The sequence below is a fragment of the Hypanus sabinus genome, chromosome 18 (genome assembly GCF_030144855.1).
Source record: "Hypanus sabinus isolate sHypSab1 chromosome 18, sHypSab1.hap1, whole genome shotgun sequence".
NCBI classification, from domain to species: Eukaryota; Metazoa; Chordata; class Chondrichthyes; order Myliobatiformes; family Dasyatidae; genus Hypanus; species Hypanus sabinus.
In genome coordinates this window covers 19,903,506-19,927,189 of record NC_082723.1, presented here as the reverse complement: position 1 = coordinate 19,927,189, position 23,684 = coordinate 19,903,506, and the positions used below count along the sequence as shown (strand labels likewise).

Below are 23,684 nucleotides of genomic sequence, written 5' to 3'. Positions count from 1 at the left end.
GTTTTCTTCTCGTGCTCCGGTTTCCTCCCACAGTCCAAAGACCTATGGGCTGGTGGGTTAATTGGTCTTTGTAAATTTTCCTGAATTAGGCTAGAGTTAAATCGGGGGACTGCTGGGTGGCACAGCTCAAAGGGCCGAAAGGTCCTATTTGGACTCCATCTCAATCAATGAGTAAATCTCAATAAATAGATAAATTAATAGATCAATAGATAATGCATCTGATTAGTAAAAGATGAGTACTTTAACAGCATTTTAAATGTATTGCTGTAGAATCAAGGGGTGTTTATGGCACAAAATGCACCATTCAGTCTATTGATATGATTGGCCCCAACATGAAAAATTGAATCGGTCCCATTCCCCTGTTCTTTTCCTTCCAGCTTACAAACAATTCCTTCTCAAATGTGTTCATAATTCCATTCTGAAAGTGGTAATTGATTCTGTTACCGTCACCCTTACAGCTGATGAGAAGCTGATCCTGTTCCTAATTAAATATTTCTCAGCTTAAAATGTTTCTTCTTATATCCCTTGCTATGTTTTTCTTGTACGTTAAATCTATATTCTTCGATCTTTGTTATTGTACTAGCTTCTATTTTTTCCCATCTGATCTGTTCACGGTTTTTGTTCCAAATCTCTGTTAACCTTCTTTGTGATGAAACCGCTGCAGCTTCTCCAGCTTATCTTGGCAGCCGAATATCTCAACTCTCAGAGTTAAACCCATCACCCCTACTGAGGCATAGGCCACCAACAGAGTTGTCTTTACTGGGCCAGTCTTTCAAATTGTCTCCAGGTGTAGCCCAACTTCAAAGATCCTTCCTCTCCCTGGGTTGAGGTCTTTGAAGCTTCTACTGGGATTCCTGAAGCACTGTTTTTTTTATGGGATGCAGTGCTAGCCCCATGCCGCCCCCCTTCTCCTTTTGCAGGCGGGCTTGGGACTGTTCATGATGGAGTTTCAACTCTGCAAGCATACTCATTAAATTTCCCTCTACCTTCGTTAAGGCTCTCAAATGCATGATAAAGTTCGGTGACTGGAAATGTACATAATACCAGAAAGGAAAGGATCTTCTGTCCAAAAAGAGAATCTTTCTGAGTTTTATCTTTCTAATGCTGGAATTCCCGAGGATTAATTCTTCACTGTGTTTACCTACTAATTGTTTAAAAAATGAGTTCAATGACAATCCAATTGGGTAATGTTCTCCACTCCACCTTCTTCCTCTTTTCCCCAGTACTTCACTTTAATCATGCCCAGGACACATACACTATATTGTAGGGTGATTAATGTTATTCCACATTTTTAGTTTTTGAATTAAAATATTGAAATACTAACAAAGTATTTCAATTCGGTGAAGACCAATCGAATCAGGGGTTTCCAACCTTTTTTATACCATGGACCCCTGTTATTAACTGAGGGGTCTGTGGACCTCAGATTGAGAACCCTTGAATTGAATGGAACTGATTCATTGAAAACTTTTTTATAAGTGATATTCATCACTGTAGTTGTCTAATTTCATTGTGTCCCCATCAATCTAAAATTCAGTTCTCATATCTGCTTCTTGCTTTCAAATTTTAGCCCTTAGCATTGTCAAGGATTCCTCTCATCCATTCTGCAGTTTTTTTGACCTCCTACCATCAAGCAGGAGACACTGTAGCATTAGGATAAGGACTGTTAAGATCTGAAACAGCTTTTACCCCCAGGCCGTGAGATTACTGAACTCCCTGCACTGCGCAGGTGACATCACTCATGAAGTGCCGGTAGCGTAACTGCTAAATGTCAGTCTTCTGGAATGTATTTTATTATTGTTAATTTATTTGTGGTAATATTATTCTATGTGTTGTGTGTGAGTTACATGTACTGTGTTGTACACCTTGGTCTGGAGAAAGGTTATTTCATTCGGCTGCATACGTGTATATGGTTGAATGCCCTGATGAAGACTCTCGGCCCAAAATGTTCACTATCTAACTTTTACCCATTCTGCCAATTTTCCTAAAGGATTGAAAATTACAACATCATTCCTCTGACGGAGAATCCGTAACAAGGAGCATATTTTCTCTGACGCCATTAGTTAATAAAAACCTCTGAGTCTAACTCTTTAATTTGTTTTAACCCAATGACTTTTAGACACTGCTGCCAGGAAATAGTGATCATTGAATGTGTCCGAACTAAATAACATGCCAGTTGTTTCAGAGGGCATTTGTTTCAAAGGGAAGTCACATGAAAGCCAGACCAGATTTCCTTCCTAGAAAGTTGTATTGAACTAGATGGGCAATCCCTATCCAGTGGAATAATGTTGTACAGCTGCCAAAGCCGGACTCAAATGCATGCATCATGAGCAGTGGTCTGGGCAGTAAATCAACCACCATAGCCCCCTAGGAAAAACCTTTTGGAGAAGAGAGTTCTGGCTTCCAATGATCTGTGTGGGGAAAACTCGGCATCATTTCACTCCTTGAATGTTAATATCTGATCCCCTGGATCTTCCTCTGTTTTATTTTATCCTTTAAATCCTTTATCATTTCATCTCAAACTTGTGCACTTTACACCGAAGAGGAAGTGCTGATGTGGGGTTTCAACCCAAAACGTTGACTGTTTACTCCCTTCTAGAGAAGCTGCCTGACCTACTGAGTTCCTCCAGCATTTTGTGTGTGTTGCTCTGGATTCCCAGCATCGGCAGAATCTCTTGTGTTAGGAAAAGCCAGGGCTTGCACACAGATGATTCCTTTTCAATGCACATGTTAAACCCGTGCATCTATGTACGTGCTCCTAAATTGCAAGATGATTTTCGTTACAGGTGTTTTCAGAGGAAATGCAAAAGAGGTGGTTGGTCAATCACCCCTACAGCCTTTTCCCTGGTTATATTTCTGTATCTAACATCGATGTAAAATGTTGCAGAAAAACTTACCATTAAGGTAAAGTTGTAGTGGGGGTAGCTCAGTAATTGCTTTTATGAAAACATTGTCTGCATTGAAACTGACGCTGGAACTCAGGGGAAAATGTTGCTTTTTACACTCAGTGGCTACTTTATTAAATACCTCCTGGACCTAATGATGGCCACTGAATCTATGTTAGTGATCTTCTGCTGCTGTAGCTTGTCCACTTCGAGGTTCCAAGTGTTATGCATTCAGAGATGCTCTTCTGCACACTACTGTTGTAATCTGTGGTTATTTGACTGTTGCTTTCCTGTCAGTTTGTCAGGTTGTCATAGCTGGGGGAGCAGGTGAGGATAAACTCCCATTACTAATTATTTGTGTGTCACAAATAGCTACTGACAACCAAGTCCAGCTCCTGGCCTTCACATGTGGCTTAGCTACTAAACTGGACAGAACCATTTCTATTAGCAGGAGAAGGGGCAAAGGTGGGTTATTGGCACCTTAAAACTAGTTGTTTTGGGTAGATGGGCTTGTCAGCCGTGGTTGGCAGCTCATCTAGGAGAAGAAATATTCTGATCCCAAACCTCTGCTGCCTTGTGGCGATGCCCACTCATGGAGAAGGCTTTGGGAGTAAACCCCGCCGAAAAATATGGAGCTGGACCTCTAACGTTGAGTCCAACACTGAATGGCAATTCCTACGATGCCACTGATGCCAAGCTGTATCGGTCTCTGCCATCCTTCGGACTTATCAGCTGTGTGAAGAGGGGAGCTTGCTGCATGAGCAACAGCTTGCTTTCCATATTGTACTGCTCTGGCTTGTGTATCAAACAGACAGCTAGACACAACATCCATGGGCAACCCCAACTGGTTCGGCCTGTCAGCATAAACCAATCTGACCATTCTCCTCTGATCTCTCTCATTAGCGAGGCATTTTTGCCAACAGAACTGATGCAACTGGATTTTTTTTTTTGGTTTCTTACACAATTCTTTGTAAAGTCTAGAGGCTGGTGTGTGTGAAAATCCCAGGAGATCAGCAGTTTCTGACATAATCAAACTACCCCATCTGACACCAACAATCATACCATGGTAAAACTCACTTTTTCTTCCCCATTCTGATGTTTGATCTGAACAACTGAACCTCTTGACCATGTCTGCATGCTTTTATTTATTGAGTTACTGCCACATGATTATCTGATTAGATACTTGCATTAATGAGCAGGTGTACAGTTGTACTTAATAAAGTGGCCACTGAATGTATGTGCTCCTAAACTGTACGGCGATCTTTGCCTTTGGTATTTTTTAGAGGAAAAGCAAATTGAATTTATGGTCAGTCACTCCTTGAACTTCCCCCAGGTTATTCTTTCGTATCTAATATTGATGTAACATATTGCAGGTTTACTATGAGAAGAACTTACCATTAAAGATATAATGGGGTTGGGGGGGGGGGGTGGTGGCTAGCTCAATAATCACTTTAATGAAAACATTGTCTGCATTGAAACTGACAGTGGAACTATTGTTTTTCTCATGTTTAATGTTCTGATTTGTGTAGCCTGTTGGCAGAGAGATTCTGCTCCATTTCGTCGATTACCTGGTTACAAGTTATGGACACGACCCAAACATCACCGAGCTGATCAACAGTATGAGAATCCACGTTCTTCCCTCAATGAACCCAGATGGGTTTGAAATTTCGCACGCTGGCAAGTGCTCAGGCACACGTGGACGGTAATGTTTCGTTAAATATTCCAGCATCTTGATTTTTATAATTTATTTAACGGTATCTTTTTCATTGGCTATTTTTTATGTTTGAACTCCAATAATCAACAAGGTCAACGATGTTCTTCTGCATAATTTTTGATTTGTTCTGTTTCATGAATTTTTGACACAGTGAGATTTTAATTAAGCAGTTTTGCTGTACAGAAATTCTGTGCCTCTTTCAGTATTAGCTGCTGCAAGTTTGTTGGTGTCGCCCATGTTTGTCAGTCTTTTTCAGACCATTGGTATATGACTAAGTGGATGCACTCAAAAGTCAAAGTTCAAAGTAAATCTATTATCAAAGTACATATATATGTTATTATATACAACCCTGATATTCATTGACTTGCAGATATACTCAATAAATCTATGGAATAATCATCATAACAGAATCTGAAAGACTGCCCCAACATGGGTGTTCAACCAATGTGCAAAAGACACCAAACTGCGCAAATACAAAAAGAAAGAAATAGTAATAATAATAATAATGAATAAATAAACAATAAATATCAAGAACATGAGATGAAGAGTCCTTGAAAGTGTGTCCATAGGTTGTGGGAGCATTTTGATGATGTGGCAAGTAAAGTTGGTCCCTTTGATTCAAGAACCTGATGGTTGAGGGGTAATAACTGTTCCTGATCCTGGTGGTGTGAGTTCTGAGGTTTCTGTACCTTCTTCCTGCTGGCAACAGTGAGAAGAGAGTACGTTCTGGGTGGTCGGGATCCCTGATGATGGTTGATGACAACGTTTCATGCAGATGTGCTCAATGGTTGGGAGGGCTTTACCCATGACGGACTGGGCTGTATCCACTACTTTTTGTAGGATTTTCCATTCAAGGGCATTGGTGTTTCTGTCATGATGCAGCCAGTCAATATATTCTCCATCATACGTCCATTGAAATTTGTCAAAGTTTAAAGTTTTAGATGGAGGTACCTTTGACTAAATAGTTAAATGGGTTGGAGCAAGGTTAAGGTTCGATGGAGGCCGTGCACAGGTGGTTTAATTGATTGATTCCAGATATCTAGTGTGGAAAAAATTTTAGGACACAGAACAGTTCAACACAGGACAGAAGATTCGACTCACTGTATTTGTGCCAATCAGGATGTCAATTAAATGACACACTTGCCTGCATGTGGTCCAGGTCTCTCAATTCCCTGCCTGTTTATGTGCCCCTTAAAAGTCAATGATCTAGAAGAATTACGGGTGATTTTATTGAAAACATAAATGAGGGTGAAGGTAAATACTGAGGGAATTGTGGGGAGTCGAGAACAATGGGCCATAATGTTGGAATAAGAGGATACCGATCTATTTCAGGGATAAGGAGGAATTTTTTCTTTCAGAAGGATTGTAAATCCTTGGATTTACCTACTCCAGACAGCTGCAGTGATCGAATCACTAAGTCTAGATAAGGCTGAAGTAGATGGAAAACTCTGGGCTTTAGTGGAACGGGGGATTGTGGGAAACAAGCAGAAGGACCAGGATCAGGTCAGCCATGGCCTTATGGAATGGTGGAAGAATCTCAAGGGGCTGCTTCTCTCTTCTTGTTCTGTGTGACAGAGAGCTGCAGGCAAGAATACAAAGTACCGCATTTAGGATTGCAGTAAGGACATTTAGCTCTTATTCTGTTGGTTTGTGCATCTGGGGAACCAGGTACATTTTTCTCCCATGCTACCGCAATCTATTGATTTTCATGATTAATCTGTTTGTGCCTGATTCAGAGGTAAACATAAATCAGGAGAGTTAGTTTGTCTTTGACCCTTAAGTCCTTTAAGAACCATACATCATTAATTGAATGAACGTTTTACAAATACAGGCCTCCCGGAACAGAGAACGTAGGAGATTACAGCACAGTACAGGCCCTTCAGCCCATGATGTTATGCTGGATGTCTAAACCTACCCGAAGATCAATCTAACCCTTTCCTCCTCCATAAACCTCCATTTTCTATAATCTATGTGCCCACCTAAGTTTTCTAAATGCCCCTTATGTATTTGTCTCTTCCACCCCACCCCCAGGGCATTCCACACACCCATCACTCTCTGTGTAAAGAACTTCTTTCTGACATCCCCCCCTATACTTTCCTCAGATCACCTTAAAATTATAGCAACACACACAAAATGCAGGAGGAACTCAGCAGGCCAGGCAGCATCTGTGGAAAAGAGTAAGCAGTCGATGTTTCGGGCCGAGACCCTTCAGCAGGACTGGAGAAAAAGGAAGATGAGGAGTAGATTTAAAAGGTGGGGGGAGAGGAGGGAGAAACACAAGGTGATAGTGAAACTGGGAGGGAGAGGGGTGGTGAAGAGCTGGGAAGCTGATTGGTGAAAGAGATACAGGGCTGGAGAAGGGGGAGTCTGATAGGTGGGGACAGAAGGCCATGGAAGAAAGGAAAGGGGAGAGGAGCACCAGAGGGAAACGACAGGCAGGAAAGGAGATAAGATGAGAGAGGGAAAAGTAGATAAGAAATGGAGTGGGTGGTGGGGGGGGGAGGGGGCCATTACCGGAAGTTCCAGAAATGATGCTTACTGGTATTAGCCACTTCTGCCCTGCAAGAAAGTCTCTGCCTGTCCACTCCATCTATGCCTCTTATCATATTGTACACCTCTATCAGGTCTCCTCTCATTCTCTTTCACTCCAAAGGGGAAAAATAGCCTTAGCTCACTCAACCTATTTTCATAAGACATGCCCTCTAGTCCAGGTCCCATCTTTGTAAATCTCTGCACCCTCTCTAAAGCTTCCACATCCTTGCTATAATGAGGCAACAGAACTGAACACAATATTCCCAGTGGGGTCTAACCAGAGTTTTATACAGCTGCAACATTACCTCACAGCTTTTCAACTCACTTCCCTGACTAATGAAGACCAACACACCACAGACCTTCTTCACAACCATATCAACTTGCACAGCAATTTTGAGAAACCTATGGACTTGGAACCCAAGATCCCTCAGTTCCTTCACACTGCCAACAATCCTAATGCACTGGTTATCTTCACAAAGTCCTGACGTGCTGCTGTGTTGAATGAGTCACCTTATAACAATGAACTAAGGCTGGTGTTTTACTGTCTGAAAGAAGTCTACGTAGTTCAGTGAGCAACTGCTGTTACCTTCAACAAGTTGTCCGTTAACAATGTGCTTCTTCACTCTGTAGCATGTTAAATTAGTCATAGAAAAGTACAGCACAGAAATAGGCCTTTCAGCCCATCTAGTCCATGCCAAAACTATTTAAATTGCCTACCCCCCATTGACCTGCAGCAGGACCATAACCCACTACACCCCTCCCATGTATCTATCCAAACTTCCCTCGTACATTGAAATCGAGCTTGCATGCACCTCTTGTGCTGGCAGTTTTTACCACACTCACACAACCCTCCGAATAAAGAAGTTTCCTCTCATGTGCCCCTTAAACTGTTCATCTCTCCTCTCAATCTTCTACGTTCTCAGGAATAAAGTCCTAACCTATTCAGTCTTTCCTTGTAATTCAGGTCCTCCAGACTCGGCAACATCCTTACATGTCTTCTCTGTACTATTTCAACCTGATTTACATCCTTCCCATAAGTAGGTGACCAAAACTGCACATAGTACTCCAAATTAGGCACCACCAATGTCATTGGTCACAAGATAAAAGGTGGAATTCGTTTATTAGCTCCATTACTTTCAAGAGATAAAATAATGTAATGAGCTTGGATTTGTTATTCTATTGAGTTTAATTCTGGAACAAAATTGAACTTTACAATTCAATGGAATAACCAGGTCTGATTGTAAAATTAATTCTACATTGCATATTCTTTCACCATCTTTTTTCCGTCCTCTCCCTGTGCAACTCCACAAACATATCTGTAAATGTAATGAGATATGCTTTGTGGCCTCTTTGTTAGGTACCTCCTGGAGCCCATCCACTTTTGAAGTGTTGTGCATTCAGAGATGCTCTTCTGCACACCACTGTTGCAACATGTGATTTGAGGTACTGTCGCCTTCCTGTCAGCTTAATCCGGTCAGGCCATTCTCCTCTGACCTCTCTTGTTAACAAGGCATTTTTACCCACAGATCTGTCACTCACTGGATGTTTTGTTTCTTGCACCATTCTAGAGACAGTTGTGCATGAAAATCCCAGGAGATCAGCAGAATGGAGTACGTTCAGCCAGAGACTCATTCCACCGAGATGTAACACTGAGCGTCATAGGAAGTCATTCCTACCTGTGGCCTTACATCTCCTCTCTAGGAGTGTCAGACACCCTGAGCCAATAGGCTGGTCTTGGAGTTATTTCCACTGGGCATGATTAACTTATTATTATTTAATTATTTAGGGCTTTATATTGCTATATTTCTTCACTATTCTTGGTTGGTGTGGCTGTAACAAAACCCAATTTCCCTTGGGATCAATAAAGTATGTCTGTCTGTCTCTGAGACATTCAAACCACCCCATCTGGCACCAACAATCATTCCACAGTCACCTACATCACATTTCTTCCCCATTCTGACATTTACTCTGAACAGCAACTGAACCACTTAACCATGTCTGCATGCTTTTATGCATTGAGTTGCTGCCACATTATCATCTGATTAGATACTTGCATTAATGAACAGTTGTACAGGTGTACCTAATAAAGTGGCTACTGAGTGTATGTAAACCAACGTGAGAAAGAAATGCAAAAATATCCCCTTCTTTTGTTTATTTTTCAGGTATAACAGCAATAACATGGATTTAAACAGAAATTTTCCTGACATTTTTGGAAAAAGTGCTTCACCTTTTGAGCCAGAAACAGAGGCAGTGATACGATGGATACACAGTGAGCCATTTGTGTTGTCAGCTAGTTTGCATGGGGGAGCTATAGTGACAGCTTACCCCTATGATAGTAACAATCAAGGTACAGTTTACAGCTTTAGTATTTGAGATGGTTTAAAGTGGGTCTAATGCACAGAATGCAATTTAGCTCAGACACGTGACTTGTAAAAATTAATAAGGTTCCTATTACTGCAAAAAATTAACTCACTTGTTCTTTGTGTTGAATGTGTTTGTACTCTAACTGTTTTTAACCATTAATGAAACGTGTGCTTCACTGGTATTGGTCACTCTGGAGAAGGCATGAAGGTGGTGAGCCAGCTTCTTGAGACCGTTGCAATCCATTTCTTGAACGTGCTTTCATGCTCCTCTTAGGTGGGGCATTCCAAGGTTATGATCAAGCAACAATGAATGGTGATATACAGCATTTCTGCATGTAGTATGTTAATAGTGTTCCCACCATTCCAGGTGAAGGGAGAGGTGCCATCTGAGAGCCACATAGTCCTCCCCCCCCCGCCCCGTTTTCAGAATTCAGGTTCAGAATCCTTGGAGCATTGCTCAGATTCAGAAGCTGGTTTATTCTCACTGACATACAGTATGTTGTAAAATAGCTGCTCTGTGGCAGCTGTACAGTCAAATACATAAATTACTAAACATTACAATAAGAAATATTTAAAAAGCAATAACTAGTGAAAAAAGAGCAAAATAATGAGATGATGTTCATGGGTTCATGGAGCATCCAGAAATTTAATGGCAAAGGAGAAGGAGCTGTTTCTAAAACTTTGGTCCTCCCCTGCCCCCCTCCCTGAGGTAATAAGAGGAGGACATGTACTGGATGGTGAGGGTCCATAAGGATGGATGCTGCCTACGTGAGGCATTGCCTTATGAAGATGTCCTTGCTGGTGGGGAGGCTAGTACCCATGATGGAGATGGCTGAATCTAAAACCCTGTGTAGCATTTTCCAATCCTGTGCATGAATGCCTCTGTACCAGGCAGGGATATATCCAGTCAAAATGTTCTGTACGATACTTCCCTAGCAATTTGCTGGAGTCTTTGGTGACGTACCAAATCTCCTCGAACTCATAATGAAGTATAGCCACTGTCATGCCTTCTTTGTAATTGCATTAATATGTTGGGCCCAGGGTAGATCTTCAGAGATGTTGATACCCAGGAACTTGAAGCTGCTCACCCTTTCCACTGTTGACCCCTTGATGAGGACTGGTGTGGGTTCCCTCAACTTCCTCTTCTTGAACCTCTTACTGACATTGAGTGCCAGGAGGTTGCTGCGTTATCTATCACACTCCTGTATGCCTCCACACTACCATCACACTGCAATTCCTTTTCAAGATGGAACGGATTACTGATGTAGTTTTGCACACGTTTATTTGACTAAGTTAATTGTGGGTTAGCTTGAAACAGTTACAATTTCAAGATGTCAGTCATGAAACCTCCTTCTGTTAGTAACAATTGATAAAGCCAGCCATTTAAAATCTTGCTCAGAGGACATGGATTCAGATGTCACCAAACTAAATTATCAAGGGAGTGAAGCAAGCTTCCATATACTGTAACAGTGCCTACTTTTAGTGACATTTTACAGAGTGTGATGCAGCAGAACTGCCACAGTGCAAGAGCTTTTCCACTTTAAAAACTCTCCTGCACAAACTTCTTTATGTCTGGTACCATCGGAAACAACGGACAATCAGTCAATCAAATATCAGTGAATCATAAGGTGTAAAAGCCAAAGCAACATAAATTTGACCACACAAATGGTTAAAGCTGAACGGGTTAATTTTCCCTTTGGATGTAGGCAGAAGGTTACTGTGTGCATAGCAAACAGTAGGCTCCATGTAATGATCTCTAAGTTATTGCCCTGCCACGAGAAAAGTTTAAGCCTATTGTGTGGCGTTGTAGATTGTGAATGAAATGATTACAATGGGATTCAAATGACTTACCCCATTGCCGCATGAAAGGCCAAGTCTAGAAGCTCATTTAAAGAACCTGAATGATAAAGCAAACAAGACAACTTTTGCACCTGAGGCGAGTTAGTTGTGAGCAGTGACAAGTTGTGGGATTCTATAAGAAGCACTTTTAATAACCTGAGGCGCCCTATGGGTATGAGCACAGATCCAAACACCAACCCACTGCCCCAAGTCCCATGGCAGAGATGAATACTTTAACATGGGCATTTGAAAAAGGAGCCTGTCAGTTTGTCTGATGTTGAAGCCATGCATATCTTGGCAGTGAAAAGCGTGCAGACGGTGATGAATCACCACGGGATACCCAGCGGAGGAAGCCAGAGATAACAACCTTCTGTATACGGAAGGAAAAGCTGACAATGTCAAGAGACGATTGTAAGATTATGTGGATGTGCTGATCAGGAGCCTGAATGAAAGGCTTGATCGTGTGTCAATTCTGAACAGTTTGGGTAATTTTGAATTCCTGTTGAGAATCTGTCTCACGTCTAACTAAGTCTGGACCCCAGTGACACGTACAGCAGAATGTCCAAAATGAACATCATTTTCATTTGCTGCTGACGTGCCAGTGATCACAATGTAGCTGGACTGCTTGAAGTTTTGCCTGACTCGGAGCTGACAGTCCTTCAGAAGATGCCATAGTGGCTGGCAAAGTGTGTTGAGAAAAATATATCCTCATGTTAACAAGCCAGCAAGAGACGAGAAAAGCAAGTGCCGGAGCCGTTGTGAAAGTAACAGTGACACTTCACAAAGGAACCTGATTTCTCAGATTCTAAAAGCTAGAAAAAAGATTTGTCCAGCTGTAAACATTTGCTGATTTGTGCATGACTTTTGCTCTGAGAATGCCAATAAGTATCCCATTTTGTTTTCAGTGGCAACTCTATGTTTTCAGTGGAACGACATAGCTCAGAATGAGTGCTTCCTGCCTGTAGTACTTGTGTTGCCTCTTTGATCATAGTGTCTATTAGATTTACAGTAAATTCTAATCCTTTGTCCTTTATTGTTCCTTCACCAATTCTCCTGGAATTCTTTAGTCTAACATGGAGTCTAACTTGAGCTACTTCCCTTCAACCATTTGGTTCTCGAGCCTAATCACTACAGTTTAGCAACACAAACACTTTGATCACTTTGTACTCAATAGGACATTTTTTTGGCCCAATTGTATGCTTTCTTGTTAAAATTATCTATAATTTAAATTTTTTTTGTGAATGCTGCTTATATACCACATGCCTATTGTGTTTTAATATTTGTGTAATATTGTAAATATATTGTTTGATTATGCGTTCTTTGTTTGGTTAAATAAACCATTAAGGTTTCTGTAATTGTATGTAAATGGCATCTGTCATCACACCACCACGTCATATGAATGCACTTTACTTAAAGTAAAAATTAAACTAAGACAAGTTGTCCTGGGCCACCATCTCCTTGCTTTCAATTAGTTTTATGTATTGGAGTCATAAAACTTAACAGTGATTATGAGAAAGTTTTAAATGAACCTGAGATGACTACTTACCTGTTGAAGTGCAGTGAGACGTTCGAGTTAAAAAAAGCACAGTGCATTTTTATCTTCAGTGGAGTACATTTTCATCACTAAAGAAAAGATGATTAAATTTTTAAAAAGGCAGAAATGGCTGGCTACATCAGAAAGATAGACGTATTCAATTGCACAATGGATAACTGGCTCATATATACTGAGCAAATTGAGCAGTATTTTGAAGCAAATGAAATAGCCAATGAGAAGTGTGTGCCAACTTTGCTGAGTACATTGGGTATCAAGGCATACCGTTTGCTTAGAAGCTCAACTGCTCCAACCAAATCAGTTGAAATGAGCTTTGCTGATATCATGAAAGAACTGCAGGAACATTTAGAACTGAAACTATTGTCGATTGCAGAATGCCTTAGGTTTCATAAGTAGAATTACAAGGAAAGGGAGTCCATTTCAGTGTATGTGGCTGAATTGAAGAAGTTGTCTGAGCATTGTCAGTTCAGTGGTGAGCTTAATGATGCACTGACAGACAGTTTAGTTTGTGGAATCTTACAAGAAAACATTCAAAATGACTCCTAACTGAAGCACAATTTACATTTAAAAGAGCAGATGAAATAGCTGTATCAATGAAAATGGCAAACAGAAATGCAATTGAGTTGCTGGCAGGAATGAAAGTGAGTGTGAACAAAATTGCTGATCATGTTACTGTTGTGGCAGGGGCTCACGTGCACCAGATTAATGTGGGCTGAAAGGCAAAACTTGCAGAAAATGCAAGAAAGTAGGACACATAGAAAGAGCATAAAAATAAATGGACTGTACAGGGAAGAGATAAAGATAGGAAGTCAAGATGCAGTTTCAAAAGGAGTGCTAATCTGCATGCTAAAATATAAAAAAAAATCTGATTATGATGAAGGTGATGCAGAACTAGGCAGCCTTTTACAATGTGAAAACTAACGTGACACAAACAATAAGACTTACATCAGTAGTGAATGACAAATTAATTAAAATGGTCTATCAAGACTCAGAAACTGCTAACAATACATGGAGAATTCCATCTAAGTCCAATGTTGAGCAACTGTACACCTTCAGGAATAAAGGAGGACAGGAACTTGGAAGTGTCAAAGCCACAGTCCTGGAACAAATTTGAAAGATTCATGAATATGTCAGGAAGATGACCCCTAAGGGCGACCTGCTGGGAGAAGACCTCGGACAGCAGGCAGGGCACATGGAAATAGAAGTGGATGAAGTAGAGCCAGAGGATCAGAGGCCATGGTAGGTCAAGCCACTGCACCAGATGTACCATCGCCAGATGTCAGAGGTGGCTGACATATGAAAGTCCTACCAATTGCTGGAAATGGCAGGGCTGAGGGACAGCACAGAGGCACTGCTCATGGCTGCACAAGAACAGGCGCTGAGCACAAGCGCAATAGAAGCAGGGGTCTATCACAATAGACAAGACCCACAATGCAGACTGTGCAAGGAATCCACTGAAACCATCCAGCACATAGTCGCAGGGTGCAAGATGCAGGCAGGAATTAGCATACACTGAACGGCACAACCAAGTTACAGGAATTGTGTACAGGAACATCTGCACTGAGTTTGGATTGGACACTCCCAAATACAAATGGGTAACACCCAAGAAGGTAGTGGAGAATGACAGGGCTAAGATCCAGTAGGGCCTCCAAATACAGACTGATAAGCAGGTCACGGACAACCAACCAGACCTAGTAACACTGGACAAAGAACAGAAGCAAGCAATAGCAATAGGCAATCCTGAATGACAGTAACATCAGGAAGAAGGAATATGAAAAGCTGAAGAAATACCAGGAAAAAGCGGATAGAAAGGATGTGGAAGGTTAAAGCCAGGGTGAGAGAAGCACTTGGAGCTGTGACTCCTGGACTGGGAGAATGGCTTCAACAAACCCTGAGAAGAACATCTGAGATCTCAGTCCAGGAGAGGGCACTACTAGGAACTCCGGGGATAATCCTCAAGCTCCCTGGCCTCTGGTGGAGGACCTGAGATTGAGGGAAAAATACACAGGCACACCATCCATAAAGGGTGAGAAAAATATACATATATTGAGATGTATTCTATGTTGAGTTCAAGTTTACAGCTGAATAGGGAGGAGTGTTGTGTATTTAATATTTCAGTACTATTTGTAAATATATTGTTTGATTAAGCATTCTTTGTTTAAATAATTTGTTACAGTTGATTGTAATAGTACGTGAATGGGATATAACATTATGCCAGCATGTCCTTTGCCTTGCTTAAAGTGTAAACAAAGCTAGGACAAGTTCTCCTGGGCTCCTGGCTTTTTGCTTTCAATTAGTTTTATGTTTTAGAGTTAAAAAGCAACAGTGCCCATGATGCTGCAGGTAATTCACAAGTTTCAAAACCCATGTACCTAACTCTGAATCTGGATTCTTGACTTTCTCATCAATAAATGACAATTGGAGTGGATTGGAAATTTACATATCCTCTTCACTGACAATAAACACAGGCACACCTCAAGGATGTGTACTTAGCCAACTGCTCTACTCTCTTTACACCCATGACTGTATGACTAGGCAGAGCTCAAATGCCATCTATAAATTCACCAATGACACAATCTTTAATGGTGATGAGGAGGCATACAGGACTGAGGTAGATCAGCTAGTTGAGTGGTGTCGCATCAACCACCTAGCACTTAATGTCGGTAAGACCAAGGAATTGATTGTGGACTCCAGGAAGGGGAAGTTGAGGGAACACACACACCAGTCCTAATTGAGAAGTCAGCCATGAGAAGAGTGAATAGCTTTAAGCTCCTGGGCATCAACATCTCAGAGGATCTATCCTAGGCCCAACATATTGACGCAATCATGAAGAAAGCACACCAGTGGCTCTTCATAAAGAGTTTGAGAAGATTTGGTATGTCACCAAAGACTCTAACAAATTTCTACAGATATACCATAGAGAGCGTTCTGACAGTTTGTGACACCACCTATTAAAGAGACTCCAACACACAGGATATTTTAAAAGCAAGATGGCACATCCATGCCTTTACACGAGAAGTTAAAGCCAACATAAAAGCCAAAGTAAGGGCATATAATAGAGCAAAAATTAGTGGGAAATTTGAGAATTGGGAAGATTTTAAAAACCAACAGAAGGCAACTAAAAAAGTCATCAAGAAGGTAAAGATGAAATATGAAAGTAAGCTAGCCAGTAATGTTAAAGAGGATACCAAAAGTTTCTTCAGATACATTAAATGTAAAAGAGAGGCAAGGGTGGATATTGGACCGCTGGAAAAAGATGCCGGAGAGGTAGTAATGGGAGACAAGGAAATGATGGATGAGCTGAATAAGTACTTTGCATCAGTCTTCACTGTGGAAGACACTAGCAGTGTGGAGGAAGCTCCAGATGTCAGGGGTAATGAAGTGTATGAAGTTACCATTGCTAGAGAGAAGATTCTTGGGAAACTGAAAAGACTGAAGGTAGATAAGTTACCTGGACCAGATGGTGTACACCCCAGGATCTGAAAGAGGTAGCTGGAAAGATCATGGAGGCATTAGTAATGATCTTTCAAAAATCACTAGATTCTGGAATGGTCCTGAAAAACTGGAAAATTGTAAATGTCACTCACTCTTCAAGAAGGGGGAGAGGCAGAAGGAAACTATAGACCAGTTGGTTTGACCTCTGTGGCTGGGAAGATGTTGAAATCAATTATTAAGGATGAGGTCTCAGGGTACTTGGAGGCACATGATAAAATAGGCTGTAGTCAGCATGGTTTCTTCGAGGGAAAATTCTGCCTGACAAATCTGTTGGAATTCTTTGAAGAAATAAAAAAGCAGGATAGACAAAGGAAAATCAGATGATGTTGTGTACTTGGATTTTCAGAAGGCCTTTGACAAGGTGCTACACCTGAGGCTGCCTAACAAGCTACAAGTCCATGGTATTACAGGGAAGATTCTAGCATGGATAAAGCAGTGGCTGACTGGCAGGAGGCAAAGAGTGGAAATGAAGGGAGACTTTCCCGATTGGCTACCAGTGCCTTGTGGTGTTCCACAGGAGTGTGTGTTGGGACTGATTCTTTTTATGTTATATGTCAATGATCTGGATGATGGAATTGATGGCTTTGTTGCAAAGTTCGCAGGTGATGCAAAGATAGGTAGAGGGGCAGGTAGCTTTGAGGAAGTAGAGAGGCTACAGAAGATCCTACAGATTAGGAGAATGGATAAAGAAGTAGCTGATGGAATACAGTGTTGGGAAGTGTATGGTCATGCACTTTGGTAGAAGAAATGAAAGGGTTGACTATTTTCTAAATGGAAATAAAATAGAAAAAAATGAAGCACAAGAGGACTTGGAAGTCTTTGTGCAGGATTCCCTAAAGGTTAATTTCAGTCTGAGGTGAGAAAGGCAAATGCAATGTTAGTATTCATTTGAAGAGGACTAGAATATAAAAGCAATGATGTAATGTTGAGACTTTTTAAAGCACAGGCGAGGCCTTACTTGAGCAGTTTTGGGTCCCTAATCTTAGAAAGGATATACTGAATCTGGAGATGGTTCAAAGGAGGTTCACGAAAATGATTCCAGGATTGAACGGTTTGTCATATGAATAGCGTTTGATGGCTCTAGGCCTGTATTACCTAAAATTCAGAAGAATGTGGAGTGACCTCATTGAAACGTATCGAATGATGAAAGGCCTTGATAGAGTTGATGTGCAGAGGATGTTTTCTATGGTGAGGAGTTGAAGACTACAGGACACAGCCTTAGAATAGAGGGGCGTCCTTTTAGAATGGAGATGAGGAGGAATTTCTTTAGCCAGAGCGTGGTGAATCTGTAGAATTTGTTGGACCTAAGAGGAAAATTGAATCAGCCATGATGAAATGGTGGGGCAGACTCGATGGGCCAAATGGCCTAATTCTGCTCCTATACCTTTTGGCCTTATGTTCAGAAAAAGCTGCAGAGGTTTGTAGACTCAGTCAGCTCCATCATGGGCACTAGCCTCCCCAGCCTCAAGGACATCGTTGAAAGGTGATGCCTCAAGAAGACAGCATCCATTATTAAGGATCCTCAACATCGAGAACATGCCCTCTTCTCATTACTACCACCAGGGAGGAAGTACAGAAACCTGAGGGCATACACTCAAAGTTCAAAGTATGTATACTTTATACAACCTTGAAATTCGAAAGGATCTGGCTGATTTGCACCTCAAACCAATTTACTTGCCTGAACTCCATGCCCTGATCTGTAATGTGAACCCCTCTGTCTCTGTCGCAAGAGAGTCTGATCAATAAATAAAGAGTCCTGATGAAAGGTCTCGGCCGGAAACGTCGACAGTGCTTCTCCCTATAGATGCTGCCTGGCCTGCTGCGTTCCACCAGCATTTTGTGTGTGTTGCTTGAATTTCCAGCATCTGCAGATTTCCTCGTGTAAGCCACAGAGTCTATGGTTTATGCATTTGTGGTAATAAACTTCATGCCTACCAGCTTGACATGAAAGAACCAAGCAGGGAGATAGAGTGGAGAGGAGTAAACAAAGGAAGGGGGCTGTGGCAAGTGGAGAGAGGGCAAGGAAGGTGGAGTTGAGGGAGCGGCAAGCTCGAAGAGGGTATAGGCAGAAGCACATGTATGTGTGAGAAGAATGTCTTTGTGTGGTTACAGTCTGTGCATCTTCATTGTCTTGGAATTCATTGCCATGGGAAAAAAGACCTCAAGGCTGTTGTTGTAACCACGTACAAAGGACCCTTCCTGTCAAAAGAAATGTTGTACATGCATTTTCCACCCTTAGCTTTAGTAGACGAAGACCATCTTCAACCCTGAAGGACTGCCACTCATTCATCAAATATCCCTCACATCCTTAAGAAGGAGCAGAGATTTAGTTGCCTGCTTGTGTTTAAGATGCATTTTGGAGTACACAATCCACAGTCTGACTGAGCCTGTACTGCTGCAGGGGTTATTTATTTTGGATGAGACAATATACCTTGGTCACCTCTTCTTCAGAAGATCCAAGGAAGACAGTCAAGTCCGTTACATGTACTAATATTTATTCATTACTCATTATAATTATTTGTTCACACATCTCCATGTCTGAGGCACACTGCTATGTGCAAATTTGCTGCTGCATTTACAATGGTGACCCAGTAATTATAGATAGAAATTATTTTAGTCTATCTGTAAGTAAAGGCTCATTATGAAATGTGAGCATTGAATGGAATGTTGATAGATTACTTCCTTATTGAGAAATGGAACCTGATTTGTCCTTCATCCAATGGTCAAACATATTCACTGACTGGATGTTGTAATCTTTGGAGATTTACATCAAGCTCTCATGATGTAGCAATTATCACGTTCCAGATGATAATTATGGCCAACACTGACACAATAGGCTGAATGGTCTATTTCTGGTCCATACACTTTCTTTAATAAATACTATCTGGTGTAAATAAACTGACTGGCTGATCCTACATTGGTATGATTTTGTCAGCGTAACACGCACAAAATTCTGGAGGAACTCGGCAGGTCAGGCAGTATCTATGGAGAGGAATAAACAGTCTGGGCCGGTCCTATTGAAAGGTCTTGACCCAAAACATTTGTTGTTTAGTGCTCCCTATAGATGCTGGCTGACTTGCAGAACTCCTGCAGCAGTTTGTATGCATGTTGCTCAAGATTTCCAGCATCTGCAGAATCCCTTATGTTTATTGTTTTATCAGTGAAGCCCTTTATCAGCTGAGTCAAATCTGACTGTGCTGCGATGTTATTTACTTTGGGTGAAAGTGTGTGTCTCTTGTCCTCTTGCCAAAATCCAATCTGCTTCTATTCTCAGAAAGTTCTAAAAGAAGTTTAATTTTCACTATGACAAAAACTTCAAAATTCAAGATTATCATTTTTCAGTACGAGTGTAAAGGAGAACAAAATGATTGTTACTCCAGATACGATGCAGCATAAAAAAACATAAACACAATTAAAGAAACACAATAAATTTAACTATAAAAATAATCCTAAAAAACCTCAATGTACAAGTAACTGTTACACACATACATTGATTGTATGTACATACAGTGATGCGATGTGATGTGGATGTAGTGGTGGTGGGGGCTGGTGGAAGTGTTGATGGCTTGGAGAAATTGACTCTAGTTGTCCTGGCGTGGGTGCTGCATAACCTCTTCCCTGAAAGGAGTGGGACAAATAGTCACATCCATAAGCCCGGTAATTAATATTAAATACTTCTTTTCATTATTCTTCACAGGTAACAATAGCTACACTCCAAGTCCAGATGATGATGTATTTAAATACTTGGCCAAAGTATATTCCTTCAACCATAACATGATGTATAAAGGAAATCTATGTAAAATGAAATTCATGGATGGAGTGATAAATGGAGCTAAGTGGTACAGCATCACAGGCAAGTTATTCAAAGTTCAAAGTACATTTATTATCAAAGTATGTATATTATATATAACCTTGAAATTCGTCTTCTTACAGGCAGCCACGAAAACAATGAAACCCATTAGAACCCATTAAACCCAATTTGAGAAAAAAGAACAAATCATGCAAACAATAAAAATTAAACAAATAGCCCTCAGAACTAAAGTTTGTGAAAGTGAGCCCACACTCACTTTGCACAGACACTATGTAATTTATGCAGAACACCTGATCATAGGCACCATTGTGGAACATATCTGTTTATTTTAAATTTTTACAGTTTTGTCGGTATGATGAATTAGCACAACTCTTATATCATACTTCAGAATGATAGGGTTAAGGAATCAAGAAAGATTTAGAAAGCCAATATCAATCGATTCCCATGATTCTACCTACCAATTCCCACACTATCTTGAGTATATCTCTTTCCACCCTGTCTCCTGTAAAAACGCTATTCCCTTTTCTCAGTTCATTCATTCCCAGGACAAGGCTTTCTTTTCCAGGACATCTGAAATGTCCTCCTTTTTCAGAGAATGGGGTTTCCCTTCCTCCACCTTCCTTACCAGCATCCCCTCCATTTCCTGGACATCCACATTTACTCCATCTTCCCACCACCTTAACAGGCATAGAGTTCCTACTGTCTTCACCTACCACCCCATGAGCCTCCACATCCAGCGCATCATTCTCCACAACTCTCACCATCTTCAATGGGTTCCGACCACCAAACACATCTTTACCTCCCTCCCCCTGCCCTAACTCTCCACTTTCCACAGGGACCTTTCGCTCTGTGAATCCCTTGTTGATTCACCCAATCCCCACTAATCACCCACCTTGCAGCTATCCCTGCAAGTGACAGAAATACTACTCTTGCTCCCTTATCTCCATTCAGGACCCCAAACAGTCCTTCCAGGTGAGGCAACACTTCACCTGCAAATCTGTTGGGGTTGTCTGTTGTATCTGGTGCTCCAGACGCGGCCTCCTCTACACTGGTGAGACACAACATAGATTGGAGGACTGCTTTGTCATGCACCTTCACCTCATCCACCAAAATCAGAATTTCCCAGTGCCCAACTATTTTAATTCCTATCCCCACTCGTGTTCCAAACTGTCTGTCCAGAGCTTCCTCGTTTGTCATGAGGCCACTCGCAGAGTGGAGGAGCAGCAACTCATTTTCTGCCTAGGTAGCCTTTAACCTGATGGCATGAATATCTAGTTCTCCTTCCTGTTATTTTTCCGCACCCCTTTCCTCTTCTTCTATTCCCCAGTTTGTCTTCTCCTCACCTGCCTATCACTTCCCCTGGTGCTCCTCCTCCCTCCTCCTTCCCTTTCTCCTATGGTCCTTCATCTTCAGCCCTTTACCTTTCCCACCCAACTGGCTTCACCTATCACCTTCTAGCAAGTCCTCCTTCCCCCTCCCCACTTTTTATTCTGGCATCTTCTCATTTCCTTTCCAGACCTGAAGAAGTGCCTCGGCTCAAAATGTCAACTATTTATTCATTTCCATAAATGCTGCCTGACCTGCTGTGTTCCTCCAGCTTTTTGTGTGTGTGTAGCTCTGGATTTCCAGCATTTGCAGAAGCTCTTGCGTTTATCATTTGTGGTAACCAAAATTTGTATTTGGAGAACAAAGCTGATCCTTGATATTTGACCCTTGACCTTTGATCCCTGATTCTTGATCCAAAAATGACTGGATTCTCATGGGCACTCATTAGGTCACGAGTTTTTTTCAGGAAGATGGTCTGCTCTGGCATTTACGATTTCCAAATTGAGTTTGCACTGAAACTGACTAAAATGACCCAACAAGTCATTCATTTCAAGGAAAAATGGAAAAATGGTAAGCAAAAAAATGGTAGTTTTGTCACGTGACCTCCATCTCCATGAAATAATGAAAAGAAGCTGTTTTAGATAATGTAATTATTATTTTTTAAAATCCATTTAGAAAGGTGCATCTTTAACTTGTATAGAGCTTATTTTCAGTGTGCTTTCACCTTTATTTTGTTTTAACCAATGTTTACTGTGCTGCTATACAGTAGTTGTAGGGTGGGTCTGAGTGTTCAGTGCTTAATTGCCCTTTGAGAAAATAGTTGACCACGGTTCCAATCTTACTGATGAGTATCTACAACGTCAATTTTGTTAGTATCATTCCATTCAGCAGTCAGTACCTACCTAATATCACCCCTGTTCTCCCAATATCTTGGTTTTAGCCAGTTTTGAGGCCTAGTGCTGGTAATTTGGTGCTTGAGATTTGTCTAAGTGAAATAGTAATTTAAGATGATGGATGAGATGAAGCAATGTGCTTTACTGTGCCCTTCTATGACATTTTGTGCACTAAAACCTCAGATTCATTTGTCACGTGTGTATCAAAACACACAGTGAAATGAACCATTTACATTAACAACCAACTCAACCCAAGGATGTGCTGGGAACAGCCTGCGAGTGTCACCACACATTCCAGCACTAACTTAGCATGCCCACAGTGCTTGGTAGAACGACAGCAACATACCAACAACAGTAAAAACAGGTCCCTTTCCCCACTCATACACAGACAGTCCTCCAACCCCAGGACAAGACACCCCTAGGCCTCCTGCTTCCAGTGGACTCCATAGACTCACAGACTAATTGTTTAGGCCATCAGGCCTCAGCTTCTGGACAATTTAGGGAGACAGTGCACAAAGCCATCAAAACAAACTATCAAACAGGATAGTGACAGCTGCCAACTCTGGAGTCTTTCACAAAAGAGCACGGCAATGATGAGCATGGACCACAAAGAGCTAGTGCTCAGAGAGGTGAGGAGTTCAAGATTGCACAAATGTACCTGGTGCATTGGTTCCATCTAAAGAGAGATAAAGGTGATTCCCAATTTCAGTGGCACTGTGAAAAAGAATTACAAAATAGGTTCAATCTCGGAGCTCGCCAACTCCCTGGTTTTTCAATATCCACTTACCTGGCTGAAAATTGCATCTTATAAGCTACTATCTGATTTTAATAGAGAGTATAGTTCAAAGCAGTGAGTGTGTGAAGATTTATTTGTGCTGACTTCAGATATGCCAGGCTGATAGTTTTCACTATCTGTCACTAGGTGGAATGCAAGACTACAACTATGTGTGGGGCCAGTGCTTTGAGGTGACAATTGAAGTGTCATGTTGCAAGTACCCACCAGCTTCACAACTGCCACGCTTCTGGGAACAGAACAAAGTCGCACTCATTGTCTTCGTCAAGCAAGCCCATCTAGGTACATGTTCATCCAGATTGTTACAATTCTCAGAAGATGGGGAGGAGAGAGGGAGTAGGTTATTGAAAACAATGGCTTTTGTTAATGTCTCCCAATGGGAAAATTCTCCTGTTTTTTTTCTGTTCGGGGATAATAATGAGTGTGAAATTGTGGCCAATCTGCTGGCAGGTGAACTTGGGTGAAAATGCAAAGAAACAACTTC

The 23,684-nt window shown here is 41.4% G+C and overlaps 1 protein-coding gene across 1 annotated transcript in view; it reads left to right on the top strand.

Annotated features, from left to right (window-relative positions):
• Positions 1-23,684, top strand: part of LOC132377490 (carboxypeptidase M-like) — a 32,962-nt gene that overhangs the window by 2,026 nt on the left and 7,252 nt on the right. The window contains exons 4-7 of the mRNA XM_059943769.1: positions 4,412-4,584; positions 9,291-9,475; positions 20,075-20,230; positions 23,330-23,482. Of these exons, the coding sequence (XP_059799752.1) occupies positions 4,412-4,584; positions 9,291-9,475; positions 20,075-20,230; positions 23,330-23,482 (667 nt within the window). The remainder of the gene's footprint in view (positions 1-4,411; positions 4,585-9,290; positions 9,476-20,074; positions 20,231-23,329; positions 23,483-23,684) is intronic.